Source organism: Lagopus leucura, unplaced genomic scaffold, assembly GCF_019238085.1.
Source record: "Lagopus leucura isolate 7727_CA_CO unplaced genomic scaffold, USGS_WTPT01 Super-Scaffold_73, whole genome shotgun sequence".
Classification (NCBI taxonomy): Eukaryota; Metazoa; Chordata; class Aves; order Galliformes; family Phasianidae; genus Lagopus; species Lagopus leucura.
In genome coordinates, this window is record NW_024962252.1 from 66,351,836 (window position 1) to 66,372,995 (window position 21,160).

Below are 21,160 nucleotides of genomic sequence, written 5' to 3' on the forward strand. Positions count from 1 at the left end.
TGTCAGCAGGTAGATCTCAAATGTGCTATGGTGGAGGCATATTTCTCTTATTGAAATAATGAAGATTGCTTGGGGAAGTTGTGGATGCCCCAAAACTTGAAGTGTTTAAGGTCAAATCAGGCCCTAGGAAGCCTGATTTAGCTTGCAGTAGCAGATTGGAACTGTATGCCCTTTATGGTCTCTCCCAACCCAAACTGTTCTGTGATTGTGTGGTTTGGCTTTGTGTTTCTGGTGAAGAGTGTCTTTGGGATTACCTAGGGATTTATTAAGAGAGGAAGGAAGAGGCATCAGAACATTGAGTGCCCCTGTGAGACTTCCCTCTCACCAGCCTCCATGCAGAATAGGAGTCTTCCTGCCTGTGACTGTTATCTGAGATGGTCCACGTCTATTTGAACAGTTAAAGGGAACAGTCTCATCTGTACTTGCTTTTCAGTGTTATAGCAGTTTATAGCCCAAAATGGAGAAAAATATTTGCTAAATTAGTTTAGAAATAAAATGGTATTCATAGAACTTGAGATTTTGAAATATGCACAATAAGAGGCAGAATTTTTTTAATTGGAGATGTTTGAAGATGAGCAGTGCCAGCATATTGTGGTACATGCCCAGAAGATTTCATCAGAGGTGTATGACTCACAAACCCAGAGGTGATATCCTTTTGCCTAATACAGCAGTGTCTGCTGTGATGCTGCATGTGAAAGGAAAGGCCAGTTAGTGCTTTTCATGTAGACAGAGCTGATATAAAGTACAGTTCTGTGCTCACAGAAGTGGCTTGTAATTCATACAAATATATTTGAAATGGCGACATGAAGATCATTGCCTTCCTGTTCATTACTGATGAACTACTGCTAGTTACAGATAGTCCATTAGTACTGTTAAATCTTTCTCCTTTTTTTTTTTTTTTTTTTTTTAAATTGAACTTTGTCACACCTCTGCATAGTTACAGCATATTGCCATCCCCAATGTTGGATTCCTGGTCTGGGTCTCTTAACAATTACTGGACTAAATTCTAATACTTAGATGATTTCTTTTTAGAAGGACTTCAGAAATGACACAAACTATCTAACTACTGCTGAGTTATATTATTACCTCAATATAAGTACAAGCTTACAGTGCAGGAAAATCCACCTCAAAGTCAAGGAAAGGCTCAACAGAAGACTAAGGGTCTAGTTCTTATAATTATATTGACATATAATTATAAGTTGTTATAATCTTTATTACTGATGAAACAGGTTTTCAGGAACCTAATTTTGAGAGCTGCATGTTTATGAAACAGTAATATTTTGGTTTCTTGAAAGTCTGCACATCTTCCTTTTTTGCCCTGTTAATTCCAGTAGTTTTTAGAATTGTGTATGTACTGCTTCAGATTTCACCTATCTTATTAAATTATTAACTTCCACGATATGATAAAGTATTGTATTTCAGACCATAGTTCACTGCTGATGTAGCTTTTGTCTATATTTCCACTTTTTGACTTTGAATAAAAGCAAATAATCTTATGCTACTTTAGTAATGTAAGAAGGTCCTCAGTGGTAATAGAAAAGATTTTATCCTAATTTTTAAGTTTCATTCATTTTCTGCCATAAATGTTTATACTCAGAGATTCAAATACAAGTGGAAGTAGTTATTTGATGTATGCGATCATAACACATAATGATAATGGCAGCATGACCTATTTGAGCAAGTGGCTTAATTAAGATAAAATCTTGTTGATAAGGAGAGAAGGGACATGATTAGTGGCTTGTGTTCACCTTCCTGCAGCTCTGAGTGGAGCCCCCCCACTGCAGTCCCTTGCACTCAGTGGCTGTGCCCTTGCCCTGTGTCCTCACTGTGCTGGAAAGAGACTCAAGTTTGAATAACTGATGGAGTGGTTATGTTCTCCATCTGTGAAAGGTGCACAGTGAGGCACTGAATATTTTTGTTTGTGCCTGAGCTGGCATGGGCTTGCATGCTTTTTTTTTTTTTTTTTTTTTTTTTCCCCTCAGTTTTAACTGTGAATAAGGAAAATCTGGTAGCCTTTCCAGTTATTACTCGACAATTGTGAGTCTATTAAGTGTTTTAGAAGGCTGATCCATGCAAGGAAACTGTTCCCCCATCTTGGTTCAGTGAGTAGTGTGGGATAAAGATCTGGAGTTTAAATCTATTCCTAGATGGCAAATCAGTGTATTCAGTGCTACCATATGAGAAGTATGGAGGAGGATGGTGGGACTATAGCTGCTTGCCTTTTTTTCTTATGTCTGATGGTAATTTATCCTGTAAAGTATTGTCATAGTTATTAGAGCTCATGAAAATATCTTATTTCAAAAACAAAAACAGCACACCACCACAAAAAAAGAAGAAACCCACACAGCCAACAACCCCAAAAAGCTCAGTGTTCATTTGGTGTATTTACAGGACAAAAAATGGACAGCAGCAATAGTAAGAAATTTTCTTACGCTGTTTGCAGTTGCAAGTTAAACAATCCTACTCAATATATACATTTTCACTAAACAGCTGTGTTTTATCTGTAGCAGGTAAAAATATGGCTGGCACAAATGGGAACATCTAAATCCAATCATCAGTTATTTTCTGACATCAGAAAGATTTGCTAAAATGGGTACCTGTATAGGAAAATATGCCAAAAGACAGCTGCAGTGGTGAGGCAAAAATGAATCATCTCTAGTTCTTGAGAACCAGATAGAAAATTATCTTCTTTCAGCTAGAGGTCAGTAATATAGCTATAATAATATGAGAGCTCATTAAAGATCTCTGTGGAGAAGACAGTTTAAAACAAAATTTCTTAATTTAAATAAAATTTCTTCTTTAAAACAAAATTCAAAATTATATTTTTTGTATTAACCATTTCTACATTAAAAATTTAAACATTTATGGGACAGAAAGTTATTTAAAAATGGCTTTTTTAGTACATATACATTATGAGAATAGGGGATCATAGACCAGATTTTAATATACATTTCTCTTAATGACCTCCAGGAAATATTAGCCTCAATTAATTAGGCTACATAGAACTTAAAAAAAATTTTTTTTGTAGGGAACACTAAGATAAAAAATGAGCAAAACAAGCTCAATACCATGGCTACTGAAAAGAATAGAGGGAGAACTCTTTCCTTGCAATCCAAACAAGAAATATGTTGTTTTACATCTTCTTTTATTTGCTGTAGAGGGCTTTTTGTGGTAATTACACCTGTGAGAGCTTCTTCTGTGGGATTCTGAGCAGGTAAGGCAGGGCTGGTGTATATTTTCTGAGTAAATAGTGAGTCCTATTTCTGTGTAGCATTAAAAAGAAACAAACAAAAACAAACAACACCAAGAAACAAATTCAAAAAACACAGAATAACAAAAAAAGAAATCCAAATACCAAAATTATTTATAAACAAATAAAGGAATTTAGCATAACAATAGGTGAATTATCTGTAATTTATCCTAGGTAAATCCTGGTCAGATGGTTAAAAATGTTGAATGTCCTAATTTACTAAAGCAGAGAAAACATTTGACCAATTATCTTTAAAGCAAAAGAAATAAAAAAAACCATACAGAACAAAGCCAAGATCCCTTTTTCCACAGGCCCCCTTTCGAGAGAGGAATAGTAGCAAATACTAGCGAACTTCAACAGTATCTACTCTGTGGTCAGTTTGTCTCATTGGAAGACTTGGCTGATTACTTGCTTTTGTCTGAGAAAACCTTCTATAGTACATTGTAACAAAGTTGAAAACGTCACTCTGTTCATTTCTTGCTCAATAAATAAATATAGCTCAGCCAGTCTTCCAGCTGCCATTCCCTTGCATTTGGTATGGAATCCACAAGAGTCTTCTAAGCTTAGCTATTGGTGCTTTGCTGAGCAGTGTCTGCATTACCCTCTGCGTCCTTGTGTGTGCTCGCTACCTTAAAGAGGAGAGAAGTGGGTTGAAATGAAATAAGGATTTTGAGCAAGATGGGCTCCTGAAACAGGGAAGTGGGCAGCATAGTGCTCAGGTAGCTTCCTTGTCTGTCCCCTAGAGAAGTTTCAGCATTTGTCTCAGTTTGAATACTAATTGTGTATACTATTTTATTGGTCCAAGATAATTAACAACTGTTTGGGAAGCATCTTTTAATTTTGAATGCATGCTGCTCATTTGTGTGCAAGAAGCTGATGCAAATGTTTTTCAACAATTTAGAGTTCTAGGCCTTCCTCCATTTTTGAATGTGTTTTTTTTTATGTTTGGTAACAATTCCAATGAGAAATTTTACATAAGCACAAACCATTATTATTGTAATATTTTTGTAAATATTTACTTTCATGTCCAGATATCTATTTAAAATTTGCATAATTCTTAGGGATCTTAATCCTCCTGAAATGCTTCTTACTTGCTCACGATGGTTCTTGGAGAAGTAGCTTGTTTTCTGCCTCTGCCAGGGTGGTTGCTTAGACATCCTTAGAAAATTCATTCAAGTGTCCTGATTCTTAGCCAACAGCCAGCAAAAATGACAAATAAAGTGGTTTGTGCTATATTTGTGCATAACCTTTTCTTTTTAAACAGAGCTTATTTTAAATAGGAACGTATTTACTTCTGAATACAAAATGTTTCCAGTAGATGCAAGGATGTGAGTAACTGATAGAGCTCTGATGCAAGAAATTTTTGTATTGTAGATGGTTTTTCATTTTTAGTTTTTTTTTTTAAATACAAAAACAAGACAGCAAACATAAAACAAACAAACAAACAAAAAAAAAAAATGAAAAAGCAGACAGGCAACAAACACGAAGTCAACCAAACAAAAAGTTAAAACACAAAAGCTGAACATACAAAAGTATGAAATGACATAAACTTTTGAATTTAAAAGTGATTTTTTTTGTAACTTCCTGTTCAGCCCTCTTTGGGGTCCCAGGTAATTCTTTTTCTCCTTCTAGGAAGTTAAATTTCAGCTCTTCAGGGAGATAGTAAAGTAAAACCACTGGGAATCTGTCCTCAGGGACAGGGGAGTGGAGCAGAGCTCTCAGATCATTAAGGAAGCTTTCCCTAGAGCACAAGAGCTCTCCATCCCCAGGTGTAGGAAGTCACAAAAGGAACACAATAGACCAGCATGGCTAAACCAGGTCAAACTGAAGAGCAAGAAGAAAATGCACAGGCAATGGTAGCAGGGATAGGTAAACCTGGAGTGAGTATAGGAATGCTGCTAGTGCTTAAAATTTAATGAGCTGTAGCATTTGTATATCATGTTTCATGTCAGTGAAACTAGCTTTTACCCACAAATAACAGTTCTGCATGCCCCAAATGCCTACCAGTTTCTGCTACATGTGTGATACACCTGCAGTGCCTTCAGTATATACATTTGTTTCAGGCATGGTTGATTATATTTTACTTGACCAAAAAAAAAAAAAAAAAAAAAAAAGTCTACCTCTGAAAGGCAAAGTCTGTGTATAGGCCATGAATTGAGAGACACCCCAGAATCTCTTGAGAGTTTGTTTCTGTTGTTGATTTTACTCCCATTTTTCAAGCTGATAAACAGAACTGAACAGATGTGTAAGTCCATCTGTGTAAATGGAACAGATGCATTTACCAGAAGAGATTTTCCAGGCTGCAAAATAAACATGTTTTTTACTATCTTTTTGAGTAAAATTGATCTCATTAAGACACACCTTGACTAACTTAATTTTCATATTGCCACTTCAGTAATGATTTAAATCTGATTTTGTTAGGTTCTGCCAACCAGTGGCAATATGTTACAGTGCTATATGTTTCTGCCAAAAGAAGCACCTTTCAGAATGCTCTCAGCATGTCATTGAAGTAAATATAATCAGTCTTAGAATGGTATATTATTAATATGTTTCTTGAGAATGCCAAAAATGAGGACTGGAATATATGTGCTCTTAACACATATATGTGCTCTTTTTTTTTTTTTTTTTTTTTTTTTGTCAGTTAGTGATTCTGCCTCTGTATTCTTATCACTGCATCTGTATATCTTTTAATTTCCCAGTTTCTAATGCATGTAAAAGACTCTAGGCTTTCAGGTCTCAATCATCTGGGAAGTGTTGGGTTGTGTGAGAACTATGAAACTCAGAAACTTTTCTAGATTTGCAAATTGTTTCTGAAATTAAATAGTCTAAGCGTCTCTTCCTAGGTGAGATCTTTTACTTCAATATTTACATTTTAAGTAATTTCAAGCTTCTAAATCAAGGGAAAGTTATTTTTTTGTTTTGTTCTAAGTGTGAGTATTTATACTGAATTGACTTTATCCACCTGTATCTTTCTTCACAAAAATATATATATATTTCATTTTGTTTTGCATTTACAGTATTGAAATAATAAACCTTGTTCAGCAGATCATTTAAATTCTCTGTGTAGCCATACATATTCTTAAAATTTATGACAGCACACGTTAAACTTTTCAGGTCTAATTGTTCTTTGAGATGAACTCTAGAGGGTTGGAGACTAAATAAAACCAGAAGCTGTTAATTACAGTAATGCTGAATTATTACTAATAAATGCATGCACAAATATATGTATGCATAAATCCAGTTCTATTATCTGTATGCTGTATTTCTAACAATATGCTCTGGTATGCTCTTTTTTGTTGAATATATTTCAGCATTAGTATAAGAATCTATGATTTCTGATCTGTACTTTGCAACTGTTATTTAAGTTTTATTGTCTTACATTTGCCCATACAAACTGTATATGAAGAAAACAACCACGGTCACTAGAGGGGTTCCACAAGGGTACATTTTAGATCCAGTTGTTTTTAATGTTTTTATAAATGAGTAGGATGCGTGACTCAAATGCATGCTTATTAAATTTGCAGATTACACAGGAAGGAGCTGTTGACTTCCTTGAGGGTAGAGAGGCTTTGCAGGGAGATCTCAACAAATTACTGAGCTGGGCAATCACAACCCAAATGAAGTTTAGTGAGAATAAATGCCAGATTCTGCATGTTGAATGGCGCAGCTTTGGCTGTGTGTATGGACTGGGGCATGAGAGGCTGGAGAGCAGCCTTGTCGGAGGAGATCTGGGGGTTCTTGTTTGACAGCAGGTTAAATCTGAGTCAGTAGTGTGCCAAAAGAGCTGACTGTATCCTGAGATGCATGAGGATATCAATTTTACTGGGTGAGGAAAGGAGTTGTCCCACTCCCATTCTGCTCTGGCGCAGTCTCACCTTTAACACTCTGTGTAGTGTTGGGTGTCTCCATATCAGGATATAAAATTACTAGAGATCATTCAAAGGAGGGCTATGCAGAAGGTTTAGGTGGTGAAGGATTTAGCGGTCAAGATGTTTGAGAAGTGGTTGAGGTCCCCTGATTTGTTTAGCCTGGAGAAGAGGAGCTGAGGGGAAGCCTCATGGCAGCCTACAGCTCCTCTCAAGGGAACCAGAGGAGCAGTGCTCATCTCTGCTCTCTGATGACAGTGACAGGACTCAAGGGAACAGTATGGAGCTGCATCAGGAGTGGGTCAGGTGGGGGTTAGGGAAAGGTTCTGCACCAGAGGGTGGTTGGGACCTAGAACAGCCCCAGTGGTCACGTCCCAAAGTGTTGAAGCTCAAGAAGTGTTTGGACAACACTCTTAGATGAAGGGTTTGAGTTTTGGGTGCTTCTGTGTGAAGTCAGGTTTGGACTAGGGGATTATTATGGGTCCTTTCCAGCTTAGGCAATTCTATGATAACGCTGCTTATGAGAAGCATAGAGGTACTTTTGACTTTCTATTTTTAATTTTTTCCTTCTTGTTGCAATAGGGCCATATTAGTCTGCTTCTTAGGATATAATTAATCAGATCTAGAAGTCTGGCTGATGTAGTCATGTAACTTGTTTTTGTAGTCAAGAAAGTTACTGAGTAGGCCGTTTTTTTTCTGACCGTAAACAGAACCCAAAGAGGGCATCATCTTACACGCGGATTGCTGCAGTTAGGCTTTAGGATGTCTGAAGTTTGCAGCAATCCCACACCTCTTCCTAGGACAGCAGGGTGTGTGGAAGTCCTGCTGCCAAGATATTATCAGCTTTCTTCCCCTTGTTTTTTACAGTTCTTCCTGCTCCTTCTAACTGTTTTGGAGTACATAGCAGAGCAGCTGGGAGATGTCCTTCTCACAACTCATGTCATTTGAGGCTTCTGTGACTGACCATCTCCTGCCCTTCATCTGGGGGCTGATGGTGCTGCATGTGCACAATTTTAAGTTAATACAAAAACTGTGGAGAACTCTTATCTTGTGACTAATGACTTGAGGTCTTCAGGTTGCTAGCTGAAGTGACCAGGTAAGAGTTTGTTGTGATTATGAAGTGTTCCATGTGACTTGGAATGAAATTCACGCACCTGTACTTTCCTCAGCTTTTATGTAATTTAGCTAGGCAGAGGGCATTATGCAAAGCTTCTATCAATTTTTAAAAATTTGATAAACTCATTTATTTTGTGTTAGTCTTCATGCTGCTGCTATTTCACTGAAAACATGGGGAAATTCTGTAGTATTAATTTCAGTTTTTACTGTTTGGAGAAGCTGCTACAAGTATGCTGAGCCTGAAATTCATCTCACTTGAACTGGAACATTTATCCAGTGGTCGTCCTGGCCTATGCTGATTATTGTAGAGCACATGGAGGAGAGCAGGTACTTGCAGAGGGTGCTCATGTTTGTCTGAAATAATAATTTTGTGAGACAGTGTCTCTCCTTCTGGAAAATCGGTCTTCCACCATTGGCTGTAAAGGCAATTTAGGCAGAGTAGATGTAAATAAAAGCTTAATGACTAATGATGGTAGCTAAGTAGATTTACTTGGGTGAATTTTAAATGCCTTAAGTTCTGTGTGATGAATCATAATCCAAGTAGTATACAGGAGCTCAGCCAGTCAAAAGGATTTAGTGCAGTCAAAAATACGAGTAAGAGCTTGTGTTTCTTAGCCTCTTTAATACAGGGCTTGTTATCTGCCTAGCTTTACTGCTGCTTAAATGTTGTTTAAATTAACTCTAAAATTAGAGTAAGGTAAACGTTGAAGTATAATTATGATCCAAGTTATGCAAAGTTATATATGTACAAGCATGTTTGAGGGAAATGTGAAGGCTTTTATGGGACTTGTGTTAATCTAATAGTACGTGTTAGTCATCAGGAATGAAAGAATGGAAAATGGCAATGGAAAGTGATATTAACGTGCTTAATTTTTACACAGAATATACTCTGATAATTCAGATGTATCAAAGTTTTCTTTTTTTTTCTTTTTTTTTTTTTTGTAAATACAGCTTTTTTGTCATGAACGCATGTGGGAAATTACCAAAATAATATGGCATAAAAAATTCAAACCTTGATTTCCTTTGGCCAGATGAAACTACTATTCTGAATCCCCTTTTATTTTGGAAGTGTTGTTTTCTTTTACTCATATTTCTTCAATTTCCAGTTAGTGTAATAGTGCAATTTTTAGTAAGAGTGCAGTTGATAAATGGCAGCCCATGAAAGCCTCATAGGGGAATAAAAGTCTTAATTTTGATCTTTCCATTAGTGTAGCAATTTTAACAGATTTCTTGGAGGCCTTCTTGTAGTTTATTTATGAAAATCTTAAGCTGCAGCTCATATCTTGACATGATACTATTTGTCTCAGAACTCTCAAATTACAGTGAAAGCAATGGCAATTTATTATATATGTTTCTTATTTCTAATATATGTAATATAAAATACATATAACTTTTTATATCATATATGTAATACTGTATATACTCTATGCTGTATATAGTTTATTTACTATATACTATATAATGTATATATATAATATAATATATTATATATAATTTCTTTTAAAAAGAGTGAGGAAAAATGAGATTAGTGTATGATCGTGAATTCAGTATTTGAGAATTTTTATTTTGATCTGTGATGAACATACATTCCAGTTATTGTTTGTTGAATGTAGTTTTAAATGTAATGCAAGACCATGAATTCCACTTCATAAATAAAAATAGCTGGATTTTTTTTGTATTTATTTTTTGACCTTTTACTTAGTTGGAAATAAAGCGAATCCCACCTTAATTCAGTGTCATATAGAACATATAGAGATTAATAGAAAATGTGTATAGTGAATATTTTTGTATACCAAAAATGAGTATACAAATATGAATTTGTGGTTTATAATGTTTGAGTTTGTGCTTCTGCATAACCTTTAAGAATTTGCTCATGAAATTTAGAGTAAAAGCAGTTGAAAGATACTCCTGCTGTTATAATATTATTCATTCATTTATGATAGCTGGTGAGTTTGTTCTGAGGAAGAAACGGGAAATAAATTTAGACTGAACATTATGCTCTGACGTATGTGAGTTAAGTATATTTTTGCACTTGCTTAGTAACATATTTTTGGGACTTTGTTCACTGTGGCCTTCTGTCACTACATCTGATTAAAATCTGTGAAGAATTACCTGCTGGTGTGAGAACCAGGTGGCAGAAAGCCTCTTTACTAGATATCAGAAGATTTACTGATTTTTTTTTTTTTTTTTTTTTTGTTGTTGTTGTTGTTGTTGTTACTGCAAGATGTATTGTGCCAGTTGAACCTCACAGCTTTTCAGCTCCGCAGTAATGCTCTGAAGGACTTGAGATAAATGGCTAGAAATGAAAGAGTATCCTTCAAGCTGGGGTAAAGAGAAAATCTTTGTAAACCAGACATTTTTATTATTTCAAAAGACAGGCTTAGTGCAGATGCATCAGGATCTATTTATAGTTCTGTAAATATCAGCACAGCTTTTAATAACAAGTCTTCTACTGCAGTGTGCCATGCTTTTTTATGCAGGACTCTTCACAGCAACCAAAATAGTGTTATTTTTCATTCTATGAAAAAGAGCACAAAGCAACAACTGTTCAAGTTGCTACCCATTTTTTGTAGGTTTTTTTTTTTTTTTTTTTTTTTTTCCTCGGGAGGGGGCATTTTTTTATATCAGGTACTGATTTAAGTGGTGGTCAGTTGCAGGACTTAGTAAAGTACTTAGAAACGTATAATCTGCTGACTAAAATCTGTGTTTGCTTGATGGTTTGGACCTGAAATCTGTACCAGGAACTTGAATGTTGGCAGATCCTTTGTGACAGCAACAGTGTAACATACAAAATCTGGTGTTCTATCTGATCATTTTTAGGTGGAAATAATCTAGTCAGGTTAAGACTTGCTTAAGTGTTTTGACATTCTGTGTACTGAGGTTTGCTTAGAGATGTGCCTGTTTCAGGCTGCTGCAGATCCAGTCCCATGTAAACTTCTGTTCCAGAACTTTTAACAGTTGCTGAGAATAACCCTTTGGTTTCAGAAACTGCTCAGGTGCCAACTTGGCACCTGAGAAAGTATTTTTGGGTTGAAGCACCTTCCTGGTTGCATCTGCATTTTTTTTGGAAAACACTTCTGCCACTTTATACCCTCTAGATGCGTTCTTTTCAAAAATAATATGAGGTAAATGACACAATTGTTGTGGGGACACTGTTGCCAAGCAAGCCCCATGATCACAGCATGTCTTGTGATGTGTCAAACAAGAGGAAGATTTGTTAGTTCATAGCATTGCATTTTTCCTAAGACATGTCAGGCTGTTGACGCAGTGGTGTGATTTACAAGCTGTGAATGGCAGGTAGCAGAATCTCACAAAGCAGTTGGATGTAAGACAAGTTTGTATACAAAACAAGATATAAAATAGATGACTGATTTACATGGTTAGACATCTGAAAGTGTTGGAGCAAGACTTTCTGGTCTACTTAACAGAGGTTCAAAGGTGGGTAGAATACTCTCTCCTAAAATGGAAATTATTTTTTGTTGCGTAGTATGTGAAGAAACGGGAACGTGATAGGTATAATTATTTGTTTGTATATGTGATTAAGATTTGGACTTTCTTGTGTTGTTAGTATGCTGTAATCTGGTAATGCAACTTAGTGGGAAAAGACCCCTGATTTCTTTTTCTTTGTTTTCTGTTTCTTGAATACTGTGAGCTTTTTTGGAGACGCTGTTGCAAAAGTGAGTAAAAGACTCTTGTTATCCTGATTCATCCCTGGGTACGTGGGAAATGACAACAGCTATTGGCCCTCTGTTCCTTTCTTCCCACTGCTTGTTGTGGCAAAGTATTTGCTAGAGTAGTCATGAGGCAGAGGAGAGTTCTTCAGCTGAAAAAGCCTCTCTGAAGTGTCTAACTTTTTTCTTGGTGAACGCTTCTTAGCCTTCAGTGCTTTATTGCATCCGTTCAGTATCAACAGCCAGTTCTGTGAAGTAATGCTCTCTTTATCTGTCATGATCTACTGAGCTGAAGCCTGTATGGCAGAGAGTGGATACGACCATCAACCATCCCTCAGGTCCTACAGCAGGGCACACACCATGGCCTGCATACTCTTGTCTGTTCCATGGACATCTTTGCTCTTGTAGCTTCCTTCTGAAAGGCTGAAAATTCTCCTGAACGTGGATTTGAAAATAAAAGTTTGAAAATCGGAGATGACTGAAAAAATAATGAAAAAACTAAACAAGTGAGTGGCAGAAGATTGAAAGAGTGTATAATTTTGTGTAGAACAGAAGGAAGAGATCATCATGCAAGTAGTGGATTATAAAAGTGAGGATAAAACAGACTTCAACTGAGGATTATTTCCCAAGAGATGTCTGGAAAGCCAGAGGCAAATGTGTATTTTTTTCAGAGATAGTTTAGACAGTAAATGAAAAACAAGAAATAAAGTTTCATACTGAAGGCAGAATGGTAATGTGTACCTGGTGAATAGCTGCCATATGGAGCTCTGACCTGCATCAATGTGGAGAAGGCCAGTCTCTTTAATGGGAGATTTAAAATCTCCTTTATAAATAGTAGTGAAAGTATCTGGGAATTATCTTTTTAGTGTTATTGCTTGGATTTTCACAGCAAAATACACTTTGAATCCAGAGCAGTGATGTGAAGATATCAAGTTGGATGATGCTTTTGTGGCATTTTAAGCTATGTTGAAAATTCTTGTTGTTAATAAACCTTTTGGAATTCTTTATGGTATGCAGAAAAAATCAATTACACATCAAAGATGCTCAGAAGAGAAGTTGAGAACAGCAGTCTGAGAGAATATTTCAAAATGGAATTAAAAAGTCTAGGAAGCAAGAATTCAGAAAGGTGGTAGACTTATCATGGTGATATGAAAGCATTGCATGGGAAATGTGTGAAGTGAGAGGGTGAATCTTGTAACTTAGAGCAGCTTCAAGATAAAAGCTGGGTAAAAATACATTGACAGAGAATTGGAAACAGAGAGAGATTAGAATGAATCTTTAACATCACTCCAGAAAAACAAAGATAACACAGTGGCAGATAAGTCTTTTTGGTTGGGAATTAGAGAGGAAGAGCTCTGTGATCCATCAGGTAGCTGTGAAATATCAGCGTGGTAGAGAGCACTGAAGTGGAATGAATCAAGAAATACTGCTGCAAAAAGATTAAGGGATGAGAAAGTGATCTACGATTGAATGTGCAAACTCAAGCAGATGGTGGTGTTACTGACTTAGCCTCCTGAATCTGCTCACAAGATAAAAGTTTGAGAGCTGCTGAATATATCTCATGTATTCTTGCATGAAATGGATGATACGGGGGGGAGGCGAGGCATTCATGGCATGAGCTGGGGAGAGAGGATGTGTTGTCAACTCCTTGCTCTGTGGAACCCATTATTGGGGTAGGAAGAACACAACAAAGGGGAATGTGTTCAGTTTGAGTCTAAGTATTGCATAACCTTGGAAAAGTTGTTTTGATTGTTTGATTGTTGCCACTTGTTCAGAGGAGGCTTGTGAAGTGCCTGGCTCAGATCATTAATAAAATGTTCTTGTGTTTGCCTGCGGAATCTTGTAGACACCTTTTCTAGTGTGCTGTCACCTCTGTCTTTACTGATACTCACACCAGCAGAATCAAATATAGCAATGATATGTCCCATGCTGTAATCATGCCCTTGACTGCAGAACAGGAAGCTTGGAACTAGTTAGTGAGTGAGGGTGTACTGTAATAGCATTCTTACTGAATTCCTAAATTATGTGGAATTACATCAGAGAGAATTTGGCACGCTGGAGCTTTTAAAAACCTGGAAGCAGCCTGCCAGCTGTTCTGTTTAATTTGGTAAACATACTTCTTTGTAGATGTTTTCAACCCCTGTCAACTGTGTCAGATACAGAGTTAGCCACTGTTAACTACAGTTAGATACGATTATTATTAGGCACTAAAAGCTGAACTTGACATTTTTTAGGATTGTAGGACTGCAGAGCTAATTGGTGAGCAATAATAAAATGAGTCATCTTGACTGGAAATACGTTCATCTGCAGATGTATTCTTGGTAGTAGAACTCAATCAAGAACAAATACAATAGCGCATGCAAAGGCAAGGTCAGTGTACACTGAAACAAACTGTGACACTATTATGTGCTGATCCAGTGGAGTACAGAGCCAGAAGAGGAAACTGAGTATTGATAGTAAATCAGTTTCAGTTCTGTGCACGTTTGATACCACTAGAGGGTGCTCTATTTGAGGATGTTTTTAGCTCATGCAGTTGAGTGTTCTAGCCATCCGGCATTATCACTGCAGTGCTCAGGTCAAATGCAGTCATTTGTTTCACAGTGCAGTAGTTAAGAGAACACAGGTGCTCATATTACTCAATTGTACTGAAGTAACTCATTCAGATTTGGTCTTTTGCCTTGTGATTATTTCATTTCTGTTTGGTGGCTGTGGAAACCATTGACTGGGATGGGTCCTGTGCCTGTGACAGTTTGCTCAGTGTTGATGTGCAAGCCCTAGGTAAACTCTGCTCTGCCACAGCTCCTCACTCTATTTACACAGGTTTTTATTTTTGCGTTGTAGATAGGGATTTCTTTTTGACAGGTCCTTTGTATCACTGTTCTCTAGTGAAAACTTTCTGACAAATGCTGGATGTGAATCTACATGACTCACGGTTTTTACGTATGTATTTTTAAATTGCCACATGTCTTTATTACTGCAGATCAGCATGATATTGCTGGAATCTGGCAAAATTATTTTGATGAGTAAGTTATAGAGCTCTGGGAAAGGAGGAGTAAATAAATTGGTTATTGTACTAGCAGCCTGCTTCCTGGTACCGCAGCAAGAGCTATTAGCTTCTGGTCCTCTAGAACTCCATCTATTTGGCATGGGATTTTCTGTCTGGAAGGTTATTTCCTTTAGAATAACATTGAATTCTTATGAAATTACTCCTCCTACAGGATAAAACTAAAACATGTACCATAAAATGTATCTGGACTAATTACAATTATCTGATTGGAAGAATCTACTCTCTTCCTTCTCATCCTACAACAAGTTAGGCTATGCATAAATCCTTCAGTATGCTTTTAAAAATCTTATAATGATGTTTCTAAATTGGTAGTGAAAATTCTTTGCTGTCCTCAGAAAACTTCTTACCAGCTATTCTATACTAATTGTTTTGATAAAATGAAAAATTGTTACCTGTTCTTTACATTGTGTGTTACTGACAACCATTTGCTTTTCATATAGCTGCCTAATGGTGTTGACTACTGATCAATTTTTGATTCACCATAACCACCAGATCCTTCTCTAACGCAATGTTGTCTTAGCATTTCTTTTTATCTTGCGTTCTTATGTAAAGGATGAGTACTTTCTGAACAGTGTTTTAACTTCCTGATGGCCGCGATGCAACTCAGAAGGTTGTAGTATTGTGGTTTAAGGTATGATGTGGTAATTAAAAGTTTGGGCCCTTTTCTTATCTCTGTCATAGGCTTCACTTGCATTCAGCTGCCAGAGCCACCATCCTTAATAGGATGGTATTTCAAAGAAGAGCTTAATAATATTTTGACATTAGTTGGTCAGTCAAGAATGGAATGGAAAAATTTAGTAGTATTAAGCCTTGAGCATTTGTTTTGTTGGTACCTCTCATGGGATTGTTCACAAGATAGTTAATCTGTGTTGATAGTGATTCTTACACATTATGAATGTAGTAGTTAATGAACTCTGTGCATCTAGGCTTCTGTTCCCTGTCAGCAGGGATTTTGAGAAAGAAAAGCTCCATCTTAATGTGTTACTTCTGCTTTGCTACATTTTGCCTTCAAAATCATGCAGAATGAAACTCTTGGGCAATAAGTATTAAAGCTCCCATATGTGCTGAAAGTTGTCTCCAGTACATACTATTCTGATGCTTAACATTAAAGCAAAGATGATGTTGCTGTTGTCATATGTTGAGGTCATATCACAAGGGTCATTTCAAGGGACTGACTTGTAGATCCTGTTACTGGCAAGCACATGCTTGCCAGTAAATGTGGAAGTCTTGTACTTGATGGTTTATGGAACTTAGAATCTTTTATTCTGTTTTATAATTTAATACTTATTCCAACACAACAAAGGGAAGCTGAAATAAAGTTTTTAAGTCGAGGAGCATTGTACGCTTATTGTTGGTGGAAAGCAGTTTGTACAGGTTTTATTTCTAATTGTAACCTACTTTTAAAGTGTTTTTGGCACTGAAGCTCATTGCAAAGTTCAGCTGCACAGCTGAGCGTTAAATGGGATGTGGTGAAGCATAACGCTGCATATGTAGAGTTTGAGGAAGCTATTAAAGATTGAGCTATTAGAGCCTGTCCTGAGATCTTGATTTGTAGCATGTGTAAATTGATGGAAATATTCCACTAATTGCAATATTTGCTATATAAAACAGCACTAGAAGCAAGTTGGAACATACAAGCAGAACTTAATAGTTTCAACCTTTGAATACTTTATTTTGCAAATGTGACATCCAGTGTCCTTTATGCTATTTCAAAATTCGTATAATCTCATAGAGAAGTAGAACAAAAACAGTGTAGTTGACAAAGGTAATTGTTTCAAGGGTCAGATAAGGAAAAGTACAACAAATTATTTAAATTAGTAGAAATTCACATTTTACTGCATCCTCTGTGAAGGAGTAAAGTATATAATTATATTTAAAAAAAAAAAAATAAAATCAACTAAAATAGCAAAAAAAAAAAAAAACAAAAAAAAAACAAACAAACAAACAAAAAAAAAACAACTTGTTTTTGTCCTGAATTGGAAGCAAAATGCAACTGTCAAAGTCATGAAGCACTTTAGACTGAAGCACAGAATTCTGTAGTTTAAAAAATATGCATAATTATTGAATGTTTAAGATATTAGAACATATAAAAGGGGTTGGGGGAGGGGGAGGAACCACCAACAAACCCAAGCAGATTTCAGAAAAATAATCAAAATGCAAAAATTTTATCATCAAAATTACCTGTCTGTATCAAAGCAGTGCTAGCACAGGTAACATTGTAGATAATGTCTACCTGTGGCAGTCAGTTTTGGTCCTTTAATAGAACTGGTATCTTGAGAAGCTTGAGCATTAGTCAGAATGGACCATAGGGGAGGTGAACATTTTCAAGCTTTAATAGGGCAAAGAGACACACTGCATATTACAAGGAAATATATTCTGTGTTCAGCCATAACTTGAAATTGCCAATCCTGTAAAAATACACCTAGTCAAAACATCCCTATTGTAAAGATGAGGGCATGCTTTGTTTTTAAAGAAGCTAACCTTTTTCTTGACTGGGTAGTATGTGTTTAATGTAATCTTGGAAGATTTGAATGGATTTTACAGGAACGTTGAATAACCACAGATAAAAGTCGATGTTATTAAGGAGGTTTGAGAACTTGCTGTCTTAATCATGCACTGGCAGCAGCGTCATACCCTTCAGTCAGTAGTCTGATCTACTGGAATGCAGTTCTGAGCATGCACTTCACCAGCTTATGGCTCCTGCTGCTGCTTTGATTTTTAGGGCACATTTTTAGCAGTAGACACTACTATAATGTGGGGAATTTATATATTTATTTATAATATATTTATTTATATTATCTTCTCTAGGTCTTTTTTTGTTTGTTTCTGTGGATATATAAATTTCATGAAAATATTTACATAGCCCATAGTGAATAGATGTAATAAGAATCTGCTAGGCTTCTAGAAGCTGTTCTTTCTTCAACAACCCTCCTTGCTTTTCAAAATTGGATGTTTGAAAACTACCAGGGCTTTGTAACATACACAGAATCTACCTATTTGTTCAAAATGCATCTCCAAGACTCAAAATGATAAAAGTAGTTGTGCGATTATCAAAAGCTTATGCTTGTTGAGTCAGTGCAGATAACTGACATAATGCAAGCAGAATGTCTTTCTACTGGAAGATATGGTATCCTTAAAATTATGAGCTGATGTACTGGCTGACACGAAGAGGTTTATTGGGATTAATGGATTTAGCCAAGATAGTGCTAGGGTGGGAGAATAGCTTTCTGACTCAGGTTATCAGTTTAGAAATCTAAGTAATGATTCTGTTATCCCTTTGGTAAACTCTGTTACTATGGGCAGGCAGCATCATCCTTGCTCCTTACTTCCTGCTTATGGAACAGATATTGTACTTCTGGAAGACTGTACTTCCAAATTGCAAAGTGTGGTTTGAAGGAGTTCAAATCCTGACCAGGAGAATAAATGAGAGTAGTGGGAAGAGCCATCTAATAAAGTACCTACACTAAGTGGGTAGCTTTTCAGGGTGCGTTTTCTTCTTATTTGAAGTAAGTGCAGAAACAACAGGCACCAGACTATGTGACTGTTATGGTTAATATCTTCCACATCTGAGAATAAATGACAGTACCACTTTCTGCACAGAACTTGTGGTTACTGGCACTTAATTTCTCTTAATCTCTTGGTAACATTTTTTTCCTGTATCTGAAAACAGCAAAACAAAAACAACTCAAGGCTGCATCTGAGCTTAGAAATGAAGGCTGCTGTGGTTATAGCAAATTGCTGTGGAAATAATAACAGATCTTCCAGTTTCCACGGAGGAAACTGTTGTGATGAGTATTGTGAATACATCTGAAACTGAAGTGATGAGTATTCAGCAGAAGAATAATAGAACTATCTATTAGTCTGTGCAAACATCTGAAGGGCTTTTAGGTCTGTGCTATTGCCCTTTTTTCCAAACTCCTTTGGCATTTTTTCTTTTAAATATAGTGTATTCCATACAGTTTGGCTGTTTTGATTGTTCTGAATATGAACCTGAAAGTGTGTGCCATTTTGTCAGTTATAGCAGTGTATATATATATATATGTATATATATATATATATATATATATATATATATACTATTTTTAATTAGATTTTGTTTAGATTGAATATCTGTTAACATCATTCCATTCAGGATGATAGGCGAATGCCATTGTTTATTAACATGTATTATGTTGACTAATTATGTGTACTTTACAGCAAAAGAAGAAAAAAATGTTATGGAAATAGGGAAAATTTGTGCATCAGGGAATTTAGCAGTTGCTCTATTCCTTTTCTTAATCTTCCAGCAATTGTCATCTACATAATGTATGTATGCTTGGTGATACTGTGCAGTTGGTTTGCAGTCAACTTGAGCAAGCAAGGTTATAGTGCATTAGATGGTTATCTAAAAATAAGTTTATCTAAAATTAAGTCTTAATTCAAAACTGAATTATATTTTTGTAGCTGTCAGTATATAAGGATTTTTGCAGGTAGGCTATGTAGAAATCCTTTCAGACTTTCTTTAAAAACAATGTGCAGGGGGAGAGAATGGGTGGTACATACACTGATAGAGATCTGTGTATGAGTACTGTGTCCAGTTCTGGGTTCCCCAGTACAGAAAAAGACAGGGATCTCTTGGAAAGAGTCCAGTGGAGGGCCACAGAGATAGTGAAGGGCCTGGAGCTTTTTTCCCTATGAAGAAAGGCTGAGTGAACTGGGTCTGTTTAGCCTTGAGAAAAGACTGAGAGGGGACCTGATCCAGGTCTATAAGTATCTAAGGTGTAGGAGGCAGAGTGGCAAGGCTGGACTCTTTTCAGCAGTGTGGTGATGGGACAAGGGGAAACAGCCAGAAACTGCAGCATAGAAAATTCCGCACAAATGTGCACAAGAACTTCTGAGGTGAGAGTGACAGCTGGAACAGGCTGCCCAGGGAGGTGGTGGAGTCTCCTTCTCTCGAGACATTCAAGAACCACCTGGGCACCTACTTGTGTGACCTGGTGTAGGGAACCTGCTTTGGCAGGGGTGTTGGACTTGATGATCTCTGGAGGTGCCTTCCAACCCCTACGATTCTGTTATGTAGTAAATGTATCAGTCTCTGTTGTCAAGCTCTGTTGTCAGCCTCTGTCTGTGGAGGTACAATGTTGGCATTTTCTCCAGCAATGTTTTTTTAAAGAAGGAGTTATAATTATTTTCATTGTTTTGCTCACTTTCTCTAATCAGAGAATTGAAATTATGCTGGGATTCAGTTCGGTTTGTGTTTATGGATAACTGCTTCTAATTTTTAGCAATGACTTTTTATATACTTCCCCAAGTCAGAAGTATAACCACTGTTCTGTTTTTGTTTTTTTTTTTTCCTAGGATGATGAAGTGGTTCTGCAGTGCACTGCAACTGTTCACAAGGAGCAACAGAAACTGTGTCTTGCTGCAGAAGGATTTGGCAACAGGCTTTGCTTTTTGGAATCCACATCAAATTCTAAGGTACTGCTGACTATTTTATATGTTGTTTTTGGAGCAAGAATATGCTTATAATATGCTAGCTTTGATGTATTATACACAAATCTGTATACCAGAATGGACAAAAACAAATCTATCAAATGTGTAATGAATATTTTATTCCCCTTTGAAGTTTAATCAACTCTTCACGACAGCTCTTTGCTTGTATCCTAGTGCTGTGTTTTTTGTTTTGGTCTGCCTTTTAAACTAACTAGCGTCAGAAGTCCATTTTAGCTATGTGCTTGTTATTTTGGTTGCCAGAACTCAGTACGGTACTGCAGTGCAACTTCTATGTACTTCAGTACAAAGACGTGTTTGGTTACTCTAATTTTTGGGCCACAGGAGAGAGTGATTATTCTACTTGCGTAAGTTTGCATTCTATGCCATTTACGCTGACATGATTATTACCTTAAGCTCTTCTAACTCCCTAACCTAGCAGAGTTTGCTATCCAATCCTGCTAACTCTGCCATATACACAATAGATACAGTATTCTGGGGGGAGGGGAGGAGAAAGCATAATAAAGTTTTGTATTTCACAATTACGTATGCTCAAATTTCAAAGAATACAAAGAAGTGCTGCCTTAGGGTAGAACTAGTTTTGTGACCAAAAATAATGGTTATACCTGGACTTAATAACTGTAGAAAGGCAGGAATGTTTCTTGCTTGCTTTTTCTTCAACTACAATAAAAATGTTTGGCGAGAGAAAGAAATAAAGTTA

At 36.5% G+C, this 21,160-nt stretch overlaps 1 protein-coding gene across 4 annotated transcripts in view; it reads left to right on the forward strand.

The window, feature by feature from the left end:
• Positions 1-21,160, forward strand: part of RYR2 (ryanodine receptor 2) — a 337,274-nt gene that overhangs the window by 71,719 nt on the left and 244,395 nt on the right. For all 4 annotated transcript variants that reach the window (XM_042888514.1, XM_042888524.1, XM_042888521.1 and 1 more), the window contains one exon: positions 20,308-20,427. In XM_042888514.1, coding sequence (XP_042744448.1) covers positions 20,308-20,427 — 120 coding nt within the window. The remainder of the gene's footprint in view (positions 1-20,307; positions 20,428-21,160) is intronic.